Source organism: Scyliorhinus canicula, chromosome 9 (genome assembly GCF_902713615.1).
Source record: "Scyliorhinus canicula chromosome 9, sScyCan1.1, whole genome shotgun sequence".
Lineage (NCBI taxonomy): Eukaryota > Metazoa > Chordata > Chondrichthyes > Carcharhiniformes > Scyliorhinidae > Scyliorhinus > Scyliorhinus canicula.
Window position 1 is genome coordinate 74612937 of NC_052154.1, and position 15542 is coordinate 74628478.

General features: G+C 45.4%; 1 protein-coding gene across 1 annotated transcript; it reads left to right on the forward strand.

The window, feature by feature from the left end:
• The first annotated feature begins 708 nt into the window (after positions 1–708).
• LOC119971424 (zinc finger protein 319-like) lies at positions 709–12697 on the forward strand. Its single transcript, XM_038806917.1, has 3 exons — positions 709–1038; positions 7846–9616; positions 11680–12697. The coding sequence occupies exons 2-3, from the start codon at positions 7957–7959 to the stop codon at positions 11688–11690; spliced, it is 1671 nt and encodes a 556-aa protein (XP_038662845.1). The 5' UTR covers positions 709–1038; positions 7846–7956; the 3' UTR covers positions 11691–12697.
• The last annotated feature ends 2845 nt before the right edge of the window (positions 12698–15542 follow it).

The following is a 15542-nucleotide window of genomic DNA, read 5'->3' on the forward strand; positions in this document are numbered from 1 at the left end:
CAATTGGCCACGCTAAATTGCCCCTTAGTTGATACAAAGGAATTGGGTATTCTAAATTTTAAAAAAAGATGAGGGATATACTACTGTGAAGGAATAGGATGTAAAATTTGGATTAGGATTTGAAGAATTTAGAGTGGGGAATATGATTAAAGAATTGGATTGAAAATTTTGATTTTGATTTGAAGAATTCAGTGTTGGGAATATAATTTAAAATTGGATTTAAAATTCTGATAAAAAATTGAAGAATTTAGTGTGGGGAATATGATTAAAGAATTGGATTGAAAATTTTGATTTTGATTTGAAGAATTCAGTGTTGGGAATATAATTTAAAATTGGATTTAAAATTCTGATAAAAAATTGAAGAATTTAGTGTGGGGAATATAATTAAAGAATTGGATTGAAAATTCAGATTTCGATCTTAAGTATTCAGAGTGAGGAATATGCAAAATAGGATTTCAAATTCTGATTAACGTTTGAAGAATTTAGAGACGGAATATAATTAATGAATGGTATTGAAAATTCAGATTAAGATTTGAAGAATTCAGATTGGTGAATATAATTTAAAAAGTGGATTTAAAATTCAGGATAAACTTTGAAGTTTGATGCAGGACTTAAATAATTAGCATTCAAATTGGGAGCAGGATTTGGAGTTAGAAGAGGCAGATTTAGAGTTGGGTGTTAAGGTTGAGAGGGGCAGAAAGACGAGTGAAGCAGTGTTTGGGTTGGGCTCACTCTGCAGGTGAGGCTCTCAGGAATGGGACAACCTGTCCCTGGAGCCGGCGCCGCTGTTCGAGCTGGATCCGCCGGGGGCAGCAGAGAGCCGGCAGCAGTGACAGGAAACCCCGCGGCTGCTCTTGGCTTCCTGTTTACGCGGGCCGGAGCGGGCCGGAGCCGAGCAACCGAGTGGGGGAGTCGGCTCTAACGGCAATAGTCAGCGGCTCCGTCGACACCCCTATCCGGCCTTCCGGGCACGCTGAATTCTCCTCGGCCTCTCCGCCCCCTCTCCCCCGAATAGACGCAGAGCGAGAGAGTCGTGCGGTAGGACAGGCCGCGGCTTTGGGGGGTGGAATTGGAATTGGGCCTGGGCCTGGCCGGCACTCGGAGCCGGGGCCTCACCCTCAATAGCCCCAAGGAGCCAGCAGGTACCGGCGACAGGCAGGCGGGGTTATCTAGACCGAGCGATGAGGCCGATGGGTTTAATAGCGAGGGCCCGAGATTCCGCGGCTCTCGCCCCCGCGGGCGGGCAAGCGGGGAGGAAGGAGGCGGCCATTGTCCTGGGCCTGGCGGCGATGGCGCTGCCCAGCCCAGCCCAGCAACAGGGGAGGGGAGCGGGCACTCACCGCTCCACACTGCGCGCCATGTGCCAGCTTCACTGAGGCTGCAGCTGCTCCCTGAGCCCATGTGCCAGTGTGATACCCAGAGTGACCCAGTTAAATGCAGTTGCCCCATGATCCCTGGCACCTCTGCGCCGTCGCCCCTCGATCCCTGGCAATGTTGCCCCTCGATCCCTGGCGCCGTCGCCCCCTCGATCCCTGGCGCCGTCGCCCCCCCCGATCCCTGGCGCCCTCGCCCCACCCCGATCCCTGGCGCCCTCGCCCCACCCCGATCCCTGGCGCCCTCGCCCCACCCCGATCCCTGGCGCCCTCGCCCCACCCCGATCCCTGGCGCCCTCGCCCCACCCCGATCCCTGGCGCCCTCGCCCCACCCCGATCCCTGGCGCCCTCGCCCCACCCCGATCCCTGGCGCCCTCGCCCCACCCCGATCCCTGGCGCCCTCGCCCCACCCCGATCCCTGGCGCCCTCGCCCCACCCCGATCCCTCCTCGCCCCACCCCGATCCCTGGCGCCCTCGCCCCATCCCGATCCCTGGCGCCCTCGCCCCACCCCGATCCCTGGCGCCCTCGCCCCACCCCGATCCCTGGCGCCCTCGCCCCACCCCGATCCCTGGCGCCCTCGCCCCACCCCGATCCCTGGCGCCCTCGCCCCACCCCGATCCCTGGCGCCCTCGCCCCACCCCGATCCCTGGCGCCCTCGCCCCACCCCGATCCCTGGCGCCCTCGCCCCACCCCGATCCCTGGCGCCCTCGCCCCACCCCGATCCCTGGCGCCCTCGCCCCACCCCGATCCCTGGCGCCCTCGCCCCACCCCGATCCCTGGCGCCCTCGCCCCACCCCCATCCCTGGCGCCCTCGCCCCACCCCGATCCCTGGCGCCCTCGCCCCACCCCGATCCCTGGCGCCCTCGCCCCACCCCGATCCCTGGCGCCCTCGCCCCACCCCGATCCCTGCCGCCCTCGCCCCACCCCGATCCCTGCCGCCCTCGCCCCACCCCGATCCCTGCCGCCCTCGCCCCACCCCGATCCCTGCCGCCCTCGCCCCACCCCGATCCCTGCCGCCCTCGCCCCACCCCGATCCCTGCCGCCGTCGCCCCACCCCGGTCCCTGGCACCTCTGCTCACTCACCCCTTAATCCTAGCGTGCCACCTGGTACCCCCGCGGCCGCATGCCCTTGACCTGGCGCCCCTGCTAGGCCCTGTGCACCGCTGCCACGCCGCACCATTGCCCTTCGACTCTTGGTAGTTGTTGTTCTATGCTTTTATTAAGTATTGTTATTTACTATTTTACAGCCAATACTCCAAATTTCCTATCAGAACTCTGATATTTTTTGTACATAATTGAGAGAAGTAGAGAAACCCTGGATTAGATGAGGTACACAAAAAACAAGGGAAAAATTATTCTGCATCTTTAAAGCTGTAGTTAGAGGTCAATAACATACATAATGTTCTTTGAAGTAAGCTTTTTGTGCAAAATATAGAGCCCCGTACCTGACAATGAAAAAGACCTTTCTTTCTGAAAGTGTTTAGTGATTACATTTATACCATGTATGTATTGTAGTTGAAACCCTGTTTGATGCTTCAACAGGCAGGAAAGCATTGAAAGGATGGCCTGAGTTTTAAGCTTCGCCTCCACAGTTCTCTGCCCTGTTCATTTTAACAGACAGGAAAGTCGTGGGCTGGCATATACAGAAGTGGTAAGCCCCCTCTGTGTTTGATAGGCCCCTCACTGTACCTGGCTCCCATTTTTCAAGAGTCACAAACAAATTTGTTCCTGCTCTTAATCTGTGTTCAATTGTATCAAGCACTGGCCCTGATTTGCATGTGCAGACCGGCATTCATTTCAGTGGTGTTAAGGTGCAGTCCATGCTTGGCAGTAGCACGAACTGTTGATTACCTTGTTTAACTTGGTGTCTTCCACTTAGTTTAACTCGGTGTCTTCCAGTTGGTTTTCATAAGCTGCTTTGTGACCAGTAAATAATGTAACCGTACCTTGCTTTTGTCATCTCCAAGTTTAATATTCTTTGCACTTAAAAAGTTGAATTGATTGTAATAATAATTCCCCACGGGAATCTAGTACCAAAAAGGAATAATTGGATATTGTGAATTAGCAGCTGCATTCAGAGTAGTCTGTGGGAGACGAACCAACGTAAAATCCCATTTCAAATTAAACCTCTTTTTGCAACTGAATTATTAACTTTCACTTCACTTCCCTCCTGTTACAAACCATAGTGATGTAATTCAGACTTCCTCCCAGTAGAAGGCTGTGCATCACATTAGATCCTTTTAATCATTAGGCAAATTGACTTGGAGACAAGAAATCACCAGTAATAAAAGCTTTTGTACCCAGAGAAATTCAAGTGATCTCACTGCCTATAGCTCGACACTAAATACAACGTAACTCTCAACAATTTTGTTGATGTACAGATTTATACCTTAGACACCATAGAGGAGACGAGCATAGTGGTTACGGTGCTGCATGAGTAACCCAAACAGCCACAAGTTCAAATGCCACCTTGGCAGACCAAGATATGGACTGTGTGAAATGAGAGCTTCTAGGTTTGCAACAGAAAGAGATATGACAGTTGAAGCTGACAGAAATAATTGTAGAAATCCAAACGATTCATTAAAGTCCTTTAAATCCGAGAACCGCACCCTTTCTCAGTCTGGCCCGCCAAATTCAAATCCACAGACTGTAACGCTTAAGAACAGTTGCTGTGGGTGCTGAAGGCCAATGCATGTGGCATTGCCAGTGTAGCCTGAGATGTTATGGGAAGTGCTTCCAAGAAACAGATTTCTGTTTTTCCTCTCTGGATTCAGAATGGCTCTTGTTAACAAGCCAGGAATCGTATGCATTCCAGTGTTGTTAGTAACATGAAGGTAAACTTTCCCTGCAGCTGACCGTGGGCACTTTTGACTCACTGGGATTTTACACAGGGAATATGAAATTTTCATACTGCATCCACTTAACTGTAAGAACATGTAGCTGTACAGTTAGATTTGGATTAGTCACGTAAGTGGTGTGTTGGAACATTAATAGGCAATGGCTTAAAAAAGGTTTTCCTATGGCATATCGTTATGAGTACGCCATATGGAAATTCCTATATAGACCCATGTATAATGCTGCAATGTGTTTTGAAAAAGCGATTGCAATTATACAAAGGAGTTTTCACCCATCTGTCTGCTTTAAGCTGTCAGACTTTACCAGGAGACAGTTGGTAAGATGGTTACATCCACCAGAGTCCATGGAGACAGCAGTAAAACAGCCTACACCACTTCAACTTATTCAAGCGGATCTTAACTCTATCCTTTTTCTCAGAACAAATCATGACATGCTTTTTTTGTTATTTCATGAGATGTGGGCATCATTAGCCAGGTCAGCAGTTGTTACCCATCCTAAATTGCCCTTGAACTAAGTGGCTTGGCAGGCCATTTCATGGGACGGTGAAGAGTCAGCTACATGACTGTGGAGCAGGGGTTACATGTAGGCTTGACCAGGTAATGATGGCATTCCGTGGGGGACATTCGTGAACAAGATGGGTTTTTAATTAAAATCGATGGTAGTTTCATGGTCACTATTACTGAGACTAGCTTTCAATTCCAGATTTTAGTCATTTGAACCCATGTCTCCAAAATATTAACCTGGTTCCGTTGATTATTAATCCAGTGACATTATCACTACAGTACGTTTTTCCACAAACTAGTGCTTCTGACCAGCAGAGGAGCCGGCATCCTATTTTCCTCATTTCATGATGCATCAGTATATTTGGAATGGAATTATTCAAATACAGGCTAGCTGGACCACTCAAAATGTTCTGCCACCAGCGTATCTGAGTTTTACTCGCGGTATCCATGCTTAAAGAACTGAATCACATCCCTGTTCATACTTGTCCATTGGAATTATGTTTAGTCCTGAGAGTTGCCCTTGAAAGTCCAGTTGGGATAAGCACTTTTTACGATATCATGGCTCTTTTGAACATTGGGGAGGGGGAGGGTTCAGCGTTGTGTGCAATGTTCCAAATATGCCCAAAACAATAAGTTAAAGGAGGTTAAAATAACATAACTAGTAATGGAATGTCTTTAACATATGATTCCATTACTTGAATAACCTTGGTAATGCCTTCATTGTTGGGTATTTCTTGAAATTATTACTTATTTTATGTATGTGACATCATATTAAGATGACAATATAACAAGGTCCCCACATTAGGAACTAAATATAATAGTAACAGGCGGATGGCTGATATTAATTGAAATTATTACTTATTTTATGTATGTGACATATTAGGATGACAATATTACAAGGTCCACACATTAGGAACTAAATATAATAGTAACAGGTGGATGGCTGGAGTCAGCATTTCAATTTCCTCTCAGCTGCTGCTTCTCTGTTGATATTAATGCTGTGCCATTATGTTGGTGCTGCCATACTTTCATGATTTTGTTGTCTAATTATTTTCAGTAGCTATGTGACAGTTAGAAATTTGAATCTGATTTGTTACCCTACAATTGTGCATATTAAGGTTCTGGTCAAAGGACGTTTGTGCAAATTGGTGGCTTTGGGCAAGCTAGGAATGAGAAGCAGACTGGACTGTAACCATTTGGAGAACTCGCTTTGTGTGGCTGGCCTTTGAAATGTTCTGGATTGTGCAGGATCATGGTTCTAGCCAAGAACGAATGCAAATGAACTTTGCGCCTGCCTCTTCAATGTCTGTACTGCAGGCATTGTATTAAAGTGGTGCAACTCCTTCCAACATGTGGGGTGGTGGTGGAATACACATTCAAGCTTGTGATGCAACCCAACAGCCCTGCACCGGTAACTCTTCCATGCCAGCCACATTGTCCAGTTGATGGATGTTGGCCAAGACTTGTAGGTGTGGGAACAGGGCAGTCACTCACCCTTTCACCCCAAGGTTGATCCAGTAACCAACAGATAATGCTGGAGTTACCAAACATTCACAGTATCATGACTAACCTTTGACAGAAATGGCAGTTCACCTGGGCCACCCAAGCAGAAAAATATCTACATAGTATTCACTCCTTTCCAATACCAGAAGCCTAAGAATGCACTTGATATGGTATCACCTTAGGGTGGCAGAGTGGTTGGCATTGTTACCTCATGGCGCTGAGGACCCGGGTTCAATCCCAGCCCCGAGTCACTACATTTGGAGTTTGCACATTCTCCCTGTGTCTATGTGGGTCTCACCCTCACAACCCAAAGATGTGCAGGGTAGGTGGATTGGACATGCTATGGGTGGCATGGTAACATTGTTGCTTCACAGCGCCAGGGACCCAGGTTTGATTCCCGGCTTGGGTCACTGTCTATGCGGAGTCTGCACGCTCTCCCAGTGTCTGCGTGGGTTTCGTCCGGTTTCCACCCACAAGTCCCGAAAGACGTGCTGTTAGGTAATTTGGACATTCTAAATTCTCCCTCGGTGTACCCGAACAAGCGCCGTAGTGTGGCAAGTAGGGGATTTTCACAGTAACTTCATTGTAGTGTTAATGTAAGCCTAATTGTGACACTAATAAACATTATATAAAAAAAGAAATTGCCCCTTAATTGGAAAAAAAGGAATTGGTTACTCTAAATTGGAAAAAAAGATACGGTATCGCCTATATTAATTAAAAGATTGAAGTCAGACTGAAAACTTTATGATTGACTGCATATTTTCCAGGCAGTTCCTGTACCAGCTAGTAGTGTTCTTTGTTGAGTGAATGTCACACCATAACTTTAAAACGGGTTCCTGATTCAAATCAAAGTTAAACTGGCAGGGCAGAGATATGTTGAGAAGGGCCATGAGCCTGTGATTAAGTTTAGTAAGGGACTTTGCACATTGACAATCCATTACTCATGATTGGTCAGATTTCTTTGCCTTAGTGTTGCAAATGGGCTATTTCTCCCCACCTTCGTCTCCTTTTTATTCTGCTTCTCCCTTTTAGTGGCTCTTATTTCTTTCTCCAGCTGTCAGGAGTCTTTTGGATGGACTGTGGAAATCAAGGACACAGTCCCCTTCCCAGAGTGTGTTATATTTCTGTTGTGCTGTTGTAGTAATCCAGAGAGCCAGGGTAATGAGCGGGTCCAGGTTCGATTCCACCAGTAGCAGATGGTGAAGTCTGAATTCAGTAAAGAATCTGGAATAAAAAAATTATGAAATAATTGTCGATTGTCATAAAACCCATCTGGTTCACTAACGTCCTTTAGGGAAGGAAATCTGCTGTCCTCACCTGGTCGGGCCTGGATGTGATTCCACATCCATAGCAACGTGGCTGATTCTTAAATGCCCTCTGAAACAGACCAGCTCAGTTCAAGGGCAATTAGTGACGGGGAAATGAATGTTGGCCCAGCCAGCGACGCCGACATTCCCGGTTCGAATGTTTTTAAAATGTTTCGCTCGTTGTTTGTTCTTGCTTGCAACTCTTCCAACATTGTTTTTTTACAGTTTATGAAAAAATGCAACGAGGACAGTTTGGATTTTTAAAAAATATACAGCTGATTTGAATATTTTCTTTTGAACAGATAAGGCTGCCCGGGGCTCTTATTGCTCAGTGTGGAATCAGTGAGAGGCATCCATCGTTTTGGCCATTTCATCTCGGGAAGCAACTATTTTCCAATGTGAGCCCGTTCAACATGACTGAGTGTTGGGAGGAACACCCAGCCGCCCCACCCATGGTGGAGAACTGCATTCCCCAGAACACCGAACGCGCACTCGAGTTTGCGATTGTGTTCCCCACAGACGGAGCCCTTCAGCAGCATCAGCCCGTGTCAGCCGAGAGTTCCCAAAAATGCAACATGTGCGGCCAGACGATCACGCAGCTGTCAGAGCTCCAACAGCACCCCTGTTTTGTTAACATGAACCGTTTCTACCAGTGCGCCCAGTGCCAGAAGACCTTCAGCCACTCCAATGACCTCTTGCAGCACCAGTGTGGCCAGATAGAGGAGAAGCCCTTTATTTGTCATGTCTGCAAGATGGGCTTCTCCCAGTTGCTGGCGTTGGTCCAGCACCAAAATGTCCACAATGAGAACAATCCCTTCAAGTGTAGCATATGTGGTGAGAATTTCCAGCAGTCATCAGAGCTCATCCTGCACCAGCGGGTTCACATCGAGGATCAACCCTTTGAGTGCACTGTCTGCAAGAAAAAATTCAAGGACTCGTCAGAGTTGGTGGCACACCAGCAATTCCACGCCCCTGAAAAGCCCTTCAAATGCAGCGTGTGCCAGAAGGGCTTCAAGAAGTCGTCACAGCTGGTCCGCCACCAATACATCCATGGTGAAAAACCCTTCAAGTGCTTGTCCTGCGAGAAGGCTTTCCGCCACGCTTCCGAGCTGCAGCGACACCAGAGGGTGCACACGGGCGAGCGGCCCTTCAAATGCGGCCAATGCGACAAGACCTTCAGCCAGTCCTCCCACCTGGCACACCATCAGCGCATCCACTCGGGTGAACGGCCCTATGACTGTAGCGTATGCCACAAGAGCTTCAAGCACCGCTCACATCTGGTGCGCCATATGTGTGTTCATGCCGGTGAGGACATGTTCAAGTGCGTCATCTGTCACGCAGGCTTCAAACAGCCTGGGGAGCTGCTGCAGCACCAGTGCGCAACGGAGGCTGAACGACCCTTCAAGTGCGGCCAATGCTCCAAGAGCTTCAAGCGCTCTTCCTACCTCCAGCATCACCAGCGTGTCCACTCAGGTGAGAGGCCCTTCAAGTGTACTACCTGTCAGATGAGCTTCAAGCAGCTATACGCACTGGTGCGACATCAGCGCACCCACACTGGTGACAAACCCTACAAATGCACCGTGTGTGACAAGGGCTTCAGTGAATCCTCGCACCTCCTGTACCACCAGCACATTCACACTGGAGAAAGCCTCTTTCAATGCACAGGATGCCAGAAGGGCTTCAAAGACTCGTCTGAGCTCTTGCGTCACCGCTGTGCCCGTGTGGAGGGGAAACCCTTCAAGTGTACCGTGTGCCAGAAAGCTTACAAGCGGGTTTCAGCCCTGCAGCTCCACGAGTCAACCCATGTCGAGGAACGGCCACTCAAGTGCAATGCCTGCGAGCGGCGTTTTGCATGCTCCTCCGAGCTAGTGGAGCACCAGTGTCGGCCAGCCAAGGAGAAGCCGCTGAAGTGCAGCGACTGCGAGAAGCGGTTCAAGTACTCTTCAGACCTGGAGCGACATCGGCGAGTTCACACAGGGGACAAACCTTTTAAATGCATCACTTGTGACAAAGGCTTTAAGCAGAAGGAACATCTGATAAAGCACCAGAATGTCCACGCCAGAGAGAGTCAGTGTAAGTGCACGTGGTGTGGTGAGAGATTTACAGAGCTAAGCTATCTGCAGGAGCACTGCCTTCAACACACAGTGCAAAACTCCTATGAAAGTTCTGCTTGTGGACAGTGATTTTCTTTTTAAATTTTAGTTTTGAAAGCCTGATCTTGGCTCTAAACTTGTACAAATTGTGGCACAGATATATTTGTACGAGTTTAGGGGCAACAGTAGCCCTGGAGAAAAGTGCTTGCACTTTCATGGGCCATGTGGGTCACAAGTCTCCCCTCCTGCCCCCATTGAGTTTAAATCCAGTTTCCCATCAATTCACTGATACCAACAGATCTTCAATCCAATTTAGGATTTATCCACCTATAAAATTCCCCAACCTCCAGGTCCACAAAGTTAAGATGGGACAAACCAGCAAGAATGAAATGTAAGTACAAACAGAAATGAGTTATCTAGGCCTTGTAGGTGAGATTGCCTGGACTTGAGGGCATGCACATGACTGGAATTTGGATACTTCTGCCCTGGGAGAGGTACTGACCAATGTTGACAGACCACAACCAGTTCCAGTGAGCTGTAAGTCACATCATTTAGTGACCTGGATTCTTCAGTCACTTCTGCCTGTGTCCTGCTGAGAGTGTTCAGGCTTTTAAAGCTGAGACTTGTGTCTCAATGCAGTGTTTTTAAAAAAAATATGAGTTGCATCACTAGAGAGCAAATTCCTTTTTTGAAGGTGATGTTACAAAATAATGCAAGTAGGTTTAGGTGACCAGCACATCGGTGTGCATTGGACCCCCCCCCCCCCCCCCCCCCCTCCTCCTCACATGACCACACCAGTATTCACAACGTGACCAGGTAAGGCATCAGAAAAATATTTTTTTTTAGCAACACAGATCCAGAAACTGATTTGAACCATCTTTGTTGGAATAAAGCTCCGATGTAGAAAGAAGTATTTGCATTTTAAGATCAACTGCTGTGAAGTGTGGGGTGTGTTTTAGTATTATTGTTTCCCACCAATGGCAGCAGTGCTGTTATTATATACTGCAATGTTTGAAAGGCTTTTGCCTGCAAATGTCTCGTTATATTCAGTGGTTTAAAGGTATTTAATTTACATCATTTTGCTCCCACACTTCCTCCTGGTCTGTGGACCATAACTGCGCTTAGTCCTAATCCCATGATCTTGCTACCCACAATTCTAAATTGCTGCAGAATTTGGTGATCCACTGTTCTGGTGGAAAGTTGATTCTTCATGACTCCTGTTTTAGTGAAGAGAAAAAGGATGCAAAAGGTAATGTATACTTGGCTTACTTCCTCTGCTCCAAACTCTGACCTCCCTGCCTTGTGGACCAGTACTAAGAGCTTGGAGGTCAATGCAGCAGCTTTCTACCAATATAGCAGGCTGTGAGGAAGTGCATGAATGTGGCTTTGGAGAATTTTATTCCCCCTCTTGGCCGTTGCGCATCCTTGGAGTGTACATGTACATTTCCATGGCATAGTGTACCCTCCAGTATCCTATGCCATCATGGCACCTGGGTTATGTTTGCTAGTAGCTGCACCTTAAGACAAGATAAGTAAATGATCTCCACCTAGTTAATACTTCACAAACAAAAACAGTGGCTGTGGACTGAGTGTTTCATTATATTGAAACCAAAAAATGAAATTTAGGAACTTCTGATGGATTTTGCATGGATTTCTGTACTATGGTGGAAGCTGAATCTGTGATCCATTGATAGCCAGGAAAAGGTTATCCACCCACAGACCTGCAAATATTGAATTATTTTCAGAGTGATGTGGCAAATGTGTAATTAAAAATAGACTTTAATTTATGTATTTTCATGTAGCATGAAATCCAGGGCTGCATTTTCACTGCTGCAACCTATTAAAATGCCAGTCCTATTTTGTTTCTTTTTTGTTTTATCAGCTTCAGTGACTTGACAGAAAGATGGTTTTATAGTGTGTGTCCACATTTCTTAAAGGCATTACTTTTAACAAGAATGTTTGCTATAAATGTCCTCATGTCATATGTGGAAAGGGAACTATGAAGTGTTTTTTATGGGTTTTTTGCCATTTCAACGTCTACAGTCTTAATATAGAACAGGATGGATGTGAAGAATCGGACACAGCAGAGCTCGCCTGTCAAGCCTCCTTTGAAAACGAACCTGCACCATGGAAGGTTGGGCAAGACGTCAGCCAAACACGACCAGTCTAAACCTTAAATACTGCAATCTTTAAAAAGGTGGACTTTTGATGAGAAGAGTGGTATGTTGTTGCCCGTTGAACCAAGGGTGGTGTTTTGTGTCATCTCCATTTTGTAAGCACTAACAGTTTGCTAATGCAGACGCTAAAAATGAAATGCAGATTAATTAAAAAAAAGTAGAATTAATAATACTGTCTTATCAAAATAGTCCTGAAGCTGCCTATAGGATATCTCCACGGTTACCAGTGTTTTTTTTAGGAATGTAAAAGAGCTGTCTTTCCTGCTGCTGCGCATGGCTAATTGCAGAAGATAGGATTGTAGTTAATCTACCATCCTTGCTGAGTGTAAAGAGAGTGTCTGATCGTAAGCCAATGAATAGGGAACTGATTGCTCTCATCAGTGGGACCCACACAACTCAGCATATTGACTCTTTATTCAGTTGGCTTACCATTGAATATTCTCGTACTACAAGTGTGATGTGTTTTAAAAAAATGTCGCAGAAGAAAGTTTTTATTTTATTACAAATCAATTTTATTTTGTTTGGGCTACCGTAAACACAAGATGGTGGGCAATTTACTTCCAGGGTTCAGATGACTGTACCATAAATCCCGCAAGCAGCTTGTTGATGTTATCAGAGCCCAGAAAATCAATTGCCACCTTCATACTCTTGCCACCTGTAATTTTTTTTAAAATATACATAGTCTTAATAAAGTTAAATCAATGCTAATGAAAGTTAACTAGTGCTGACTGATGTGATTACTGCAGAATAACATCTGCTTTATAGAAGAGTATAATGGAGCAACTTTGCAGTTCTCAATTAGAATTATAGAGGAATTAAAAGCTTGTTCTGTGTTGTTGGTGTCTGCCACAGCTGTGGAAATAAATTCTTTTAAGTGGACCGTGTCAGATCTGAACCATCTCATGCTTTTTAATAGAATTGCTGCCAGAACTATAGTTAGCATCAGGTTTTAATGGTCCCAGTTTAACATGCAAGCAACAGGGTCATAGTGTCTGTCTCTCCCTGCAGCCTCTCACCCTGTAGACCCTCCTGACAGTTGTTTATTGCTGTTAGTATCACAGTGATCTCTTAATACCCCAAATATTTTTCTGCATTCCTATTTGGAAATGTTATTTTCTCTGACTTTTCTTTAAATGTAAAATATTAACCAGCCCCGATGTTAAATCTCTCTGGGGAACTGTATCTTATTCCATTACTTTCCCCTCAGTACTTAATTTAGTAGTTTTCATCTTCAGTCGTTTGGAAAAATTATAACTTTAATTGATAGGCTAGACTCTTAACTGTACACATGCAATTGGGCCAAATAATACATGGTTATATGGGATCTATTCCCATGAAATATCATCCCGATTTATTTTATTGGCATGTGTATACAACTGTTTTTATTTGAATCTGTTTCAGTCTAAATTACTTCTCTGCCGCCAGGAAGGACTGATTGAGGAAATTCAAATAATTGAGAATGTAAATTTGAAGAAACTGCCTCGCCAGCACATTCGGAAGTGTGGAAGGTTAACCGTAGGGCTTTTTATAGGAAGAGGAAAAATGGAGAGAGCTGACTTCTGCCATTCACATCTCCGAGGCAGATCTTATTTGAAGAGTTCAACCCCACCAGCTAGACCTGTTGCATTCTCCTATTGACCTTTCCCATCATCTCAATGGATTTCTAGAATTCCTTCACCTGTGCATCTACCCAGCACATTTGACTTGGGAAGGTCCAAACCAGCATTTCTTCAACCTGCTAGCATTTACAAATGCAAAACTATAATAGCTGCTGATGGAAAGTTTTTCCCCATTTCCTTTGGCACAAAGTCTGTGTCTGTGAAGTCACCTGGACAGGAATGGAACCTAGCCTTGCAAATTAAAAAGAAATCTGACTCACTCGATCATTGGATATGCGACACAGTTTTTAGATGACGCTGGATCTTTTTGCTAGCCGCATGCAGACTGTCACCACAAATGGTCCCAATTTTATTTTAATAGATAAAGCACCTTAATTGTGATGACAGAATTATAGCACACAAGGACAACTTTAGGTGATCATTGAGTACATAAATCATCTATGTCCCAAAACCAACCTATAAATGGTCTGAGTAATGAAGCGAATGGGAAACTAATCACATATATTCCCAACACAATAATAGGACAACCGGGCAAAAGAACAAAACAATTGATAGGAATTATGCAACTGTTCAAACACATGAATAGTGAAATGTAACTGAAATGTTACATTTCGCAGCGTTTGAAAAATTACATATAATGTATATATCGTCAGGACAAGCCCATACAAGTTTACGAAGATTATGGGTAAAACTTTACAATATCCTTGTCAGACCACAGTTGGGGCGGTGTATTCAGTTTTGGTCACCATGACACAAGCAACTTGCATTGGAAAGGGAACAATTAAGAGTAACAAAGATAAATTAAGTAAGGTTTTATAGCTCACAAGGAAGTGGAGGGTGGGGAAATACTGCCAGAAGACTGGCGAACAGCTAATTCAGGGAACTACAGATCAATTGGGTTAATGTTGGCAGTAGGTAAATAATAGAATCCTTGGTCAAGGATGTAATGCTGAAACATATAGAAACTGGAAATACATGGAGTAGTCGGGGCCAATTCTAAAAAGGTTCTTACTTGGACAACCTTATTAAATACTTAAAAATAATTTAAGAGTACCAAATTATTTTTTTCCTATTAAGGGGCAATTTGGGGTGGCTAATCCACCTACCCTGCACATCTTTGGGCTGTGGGGGTGAAACCCACGCAAACACGGGGAGAATGTGCAAACTCTACGCAGACAGTGACCAAGAGCTGGGATCGAACCTGGGACCTCAGTGCCGTGAGGCAGCAATGCTACCACTTCGCCACCTTATTAAATACTTAGAAGAAGGAACAGAAAGGGTAGATAAAGGTGATGCAATAGATATATATATTTTGATTTCTAACACGTGGAGTTGGAGCAAGTAGCAATGTATTGCAATCTGGCTAAAAGCAGTTTGGGTTGAAGGTCATTACTCTGATTGGGAAGTGGTGTTCCACACAAATTGGTGTTGGGGCTACTGTTCATCATTTATGAAAAGGTTTGACAAAATTTTCACCTTACATTAAAGCTAATCAGAATCCTTACATTACAGAAAGAGGACATTTGGCACATCAAGCCTGCACCAAACCTCCAAAAGAGTATCCCAATCCCCCAACGTATTCCTGTAACGCAACCCATCTTTTTAAAATACTTATGGGGCAATTTAGCACGGCCAATTGACCTAACCTGCACATCATTGGACTGGGGGAGAAAACCCACGCAGACACGGGGAGAATTGTGCAAATTCCAGACAGAGCCACCAGAGGTCGGAATTAAACCTTGATGCTGTGAGGCAGTAGCACCGTGCTGCCCTGCCGCACCGTGCAGAGGATTGGAACCAGAAAACATTAATACATTTGTAGAATAGGTGTGAACATGCCAATGAATTTCACTAGTGTGAGGAAGAAAAAGAAAGCCATGAATTCCTTTGAAAATAGATCTCAATGGGATAGATGAGCTTCAGAAACGGTGTACAGATAAACTAATTATTAAAAGTAATGATGGAAATTAATAAGGCCATAAACAGTATGGTTTACTTCTGAAGGAATGGAATTGAAAAGCAGAGAAGCTTTGTTAAATGTGAATGGAACCTTGGTTTGACCACATTAAAAAGATTATGAACAGTTGTCATCTCCAATTTATCAACAGGA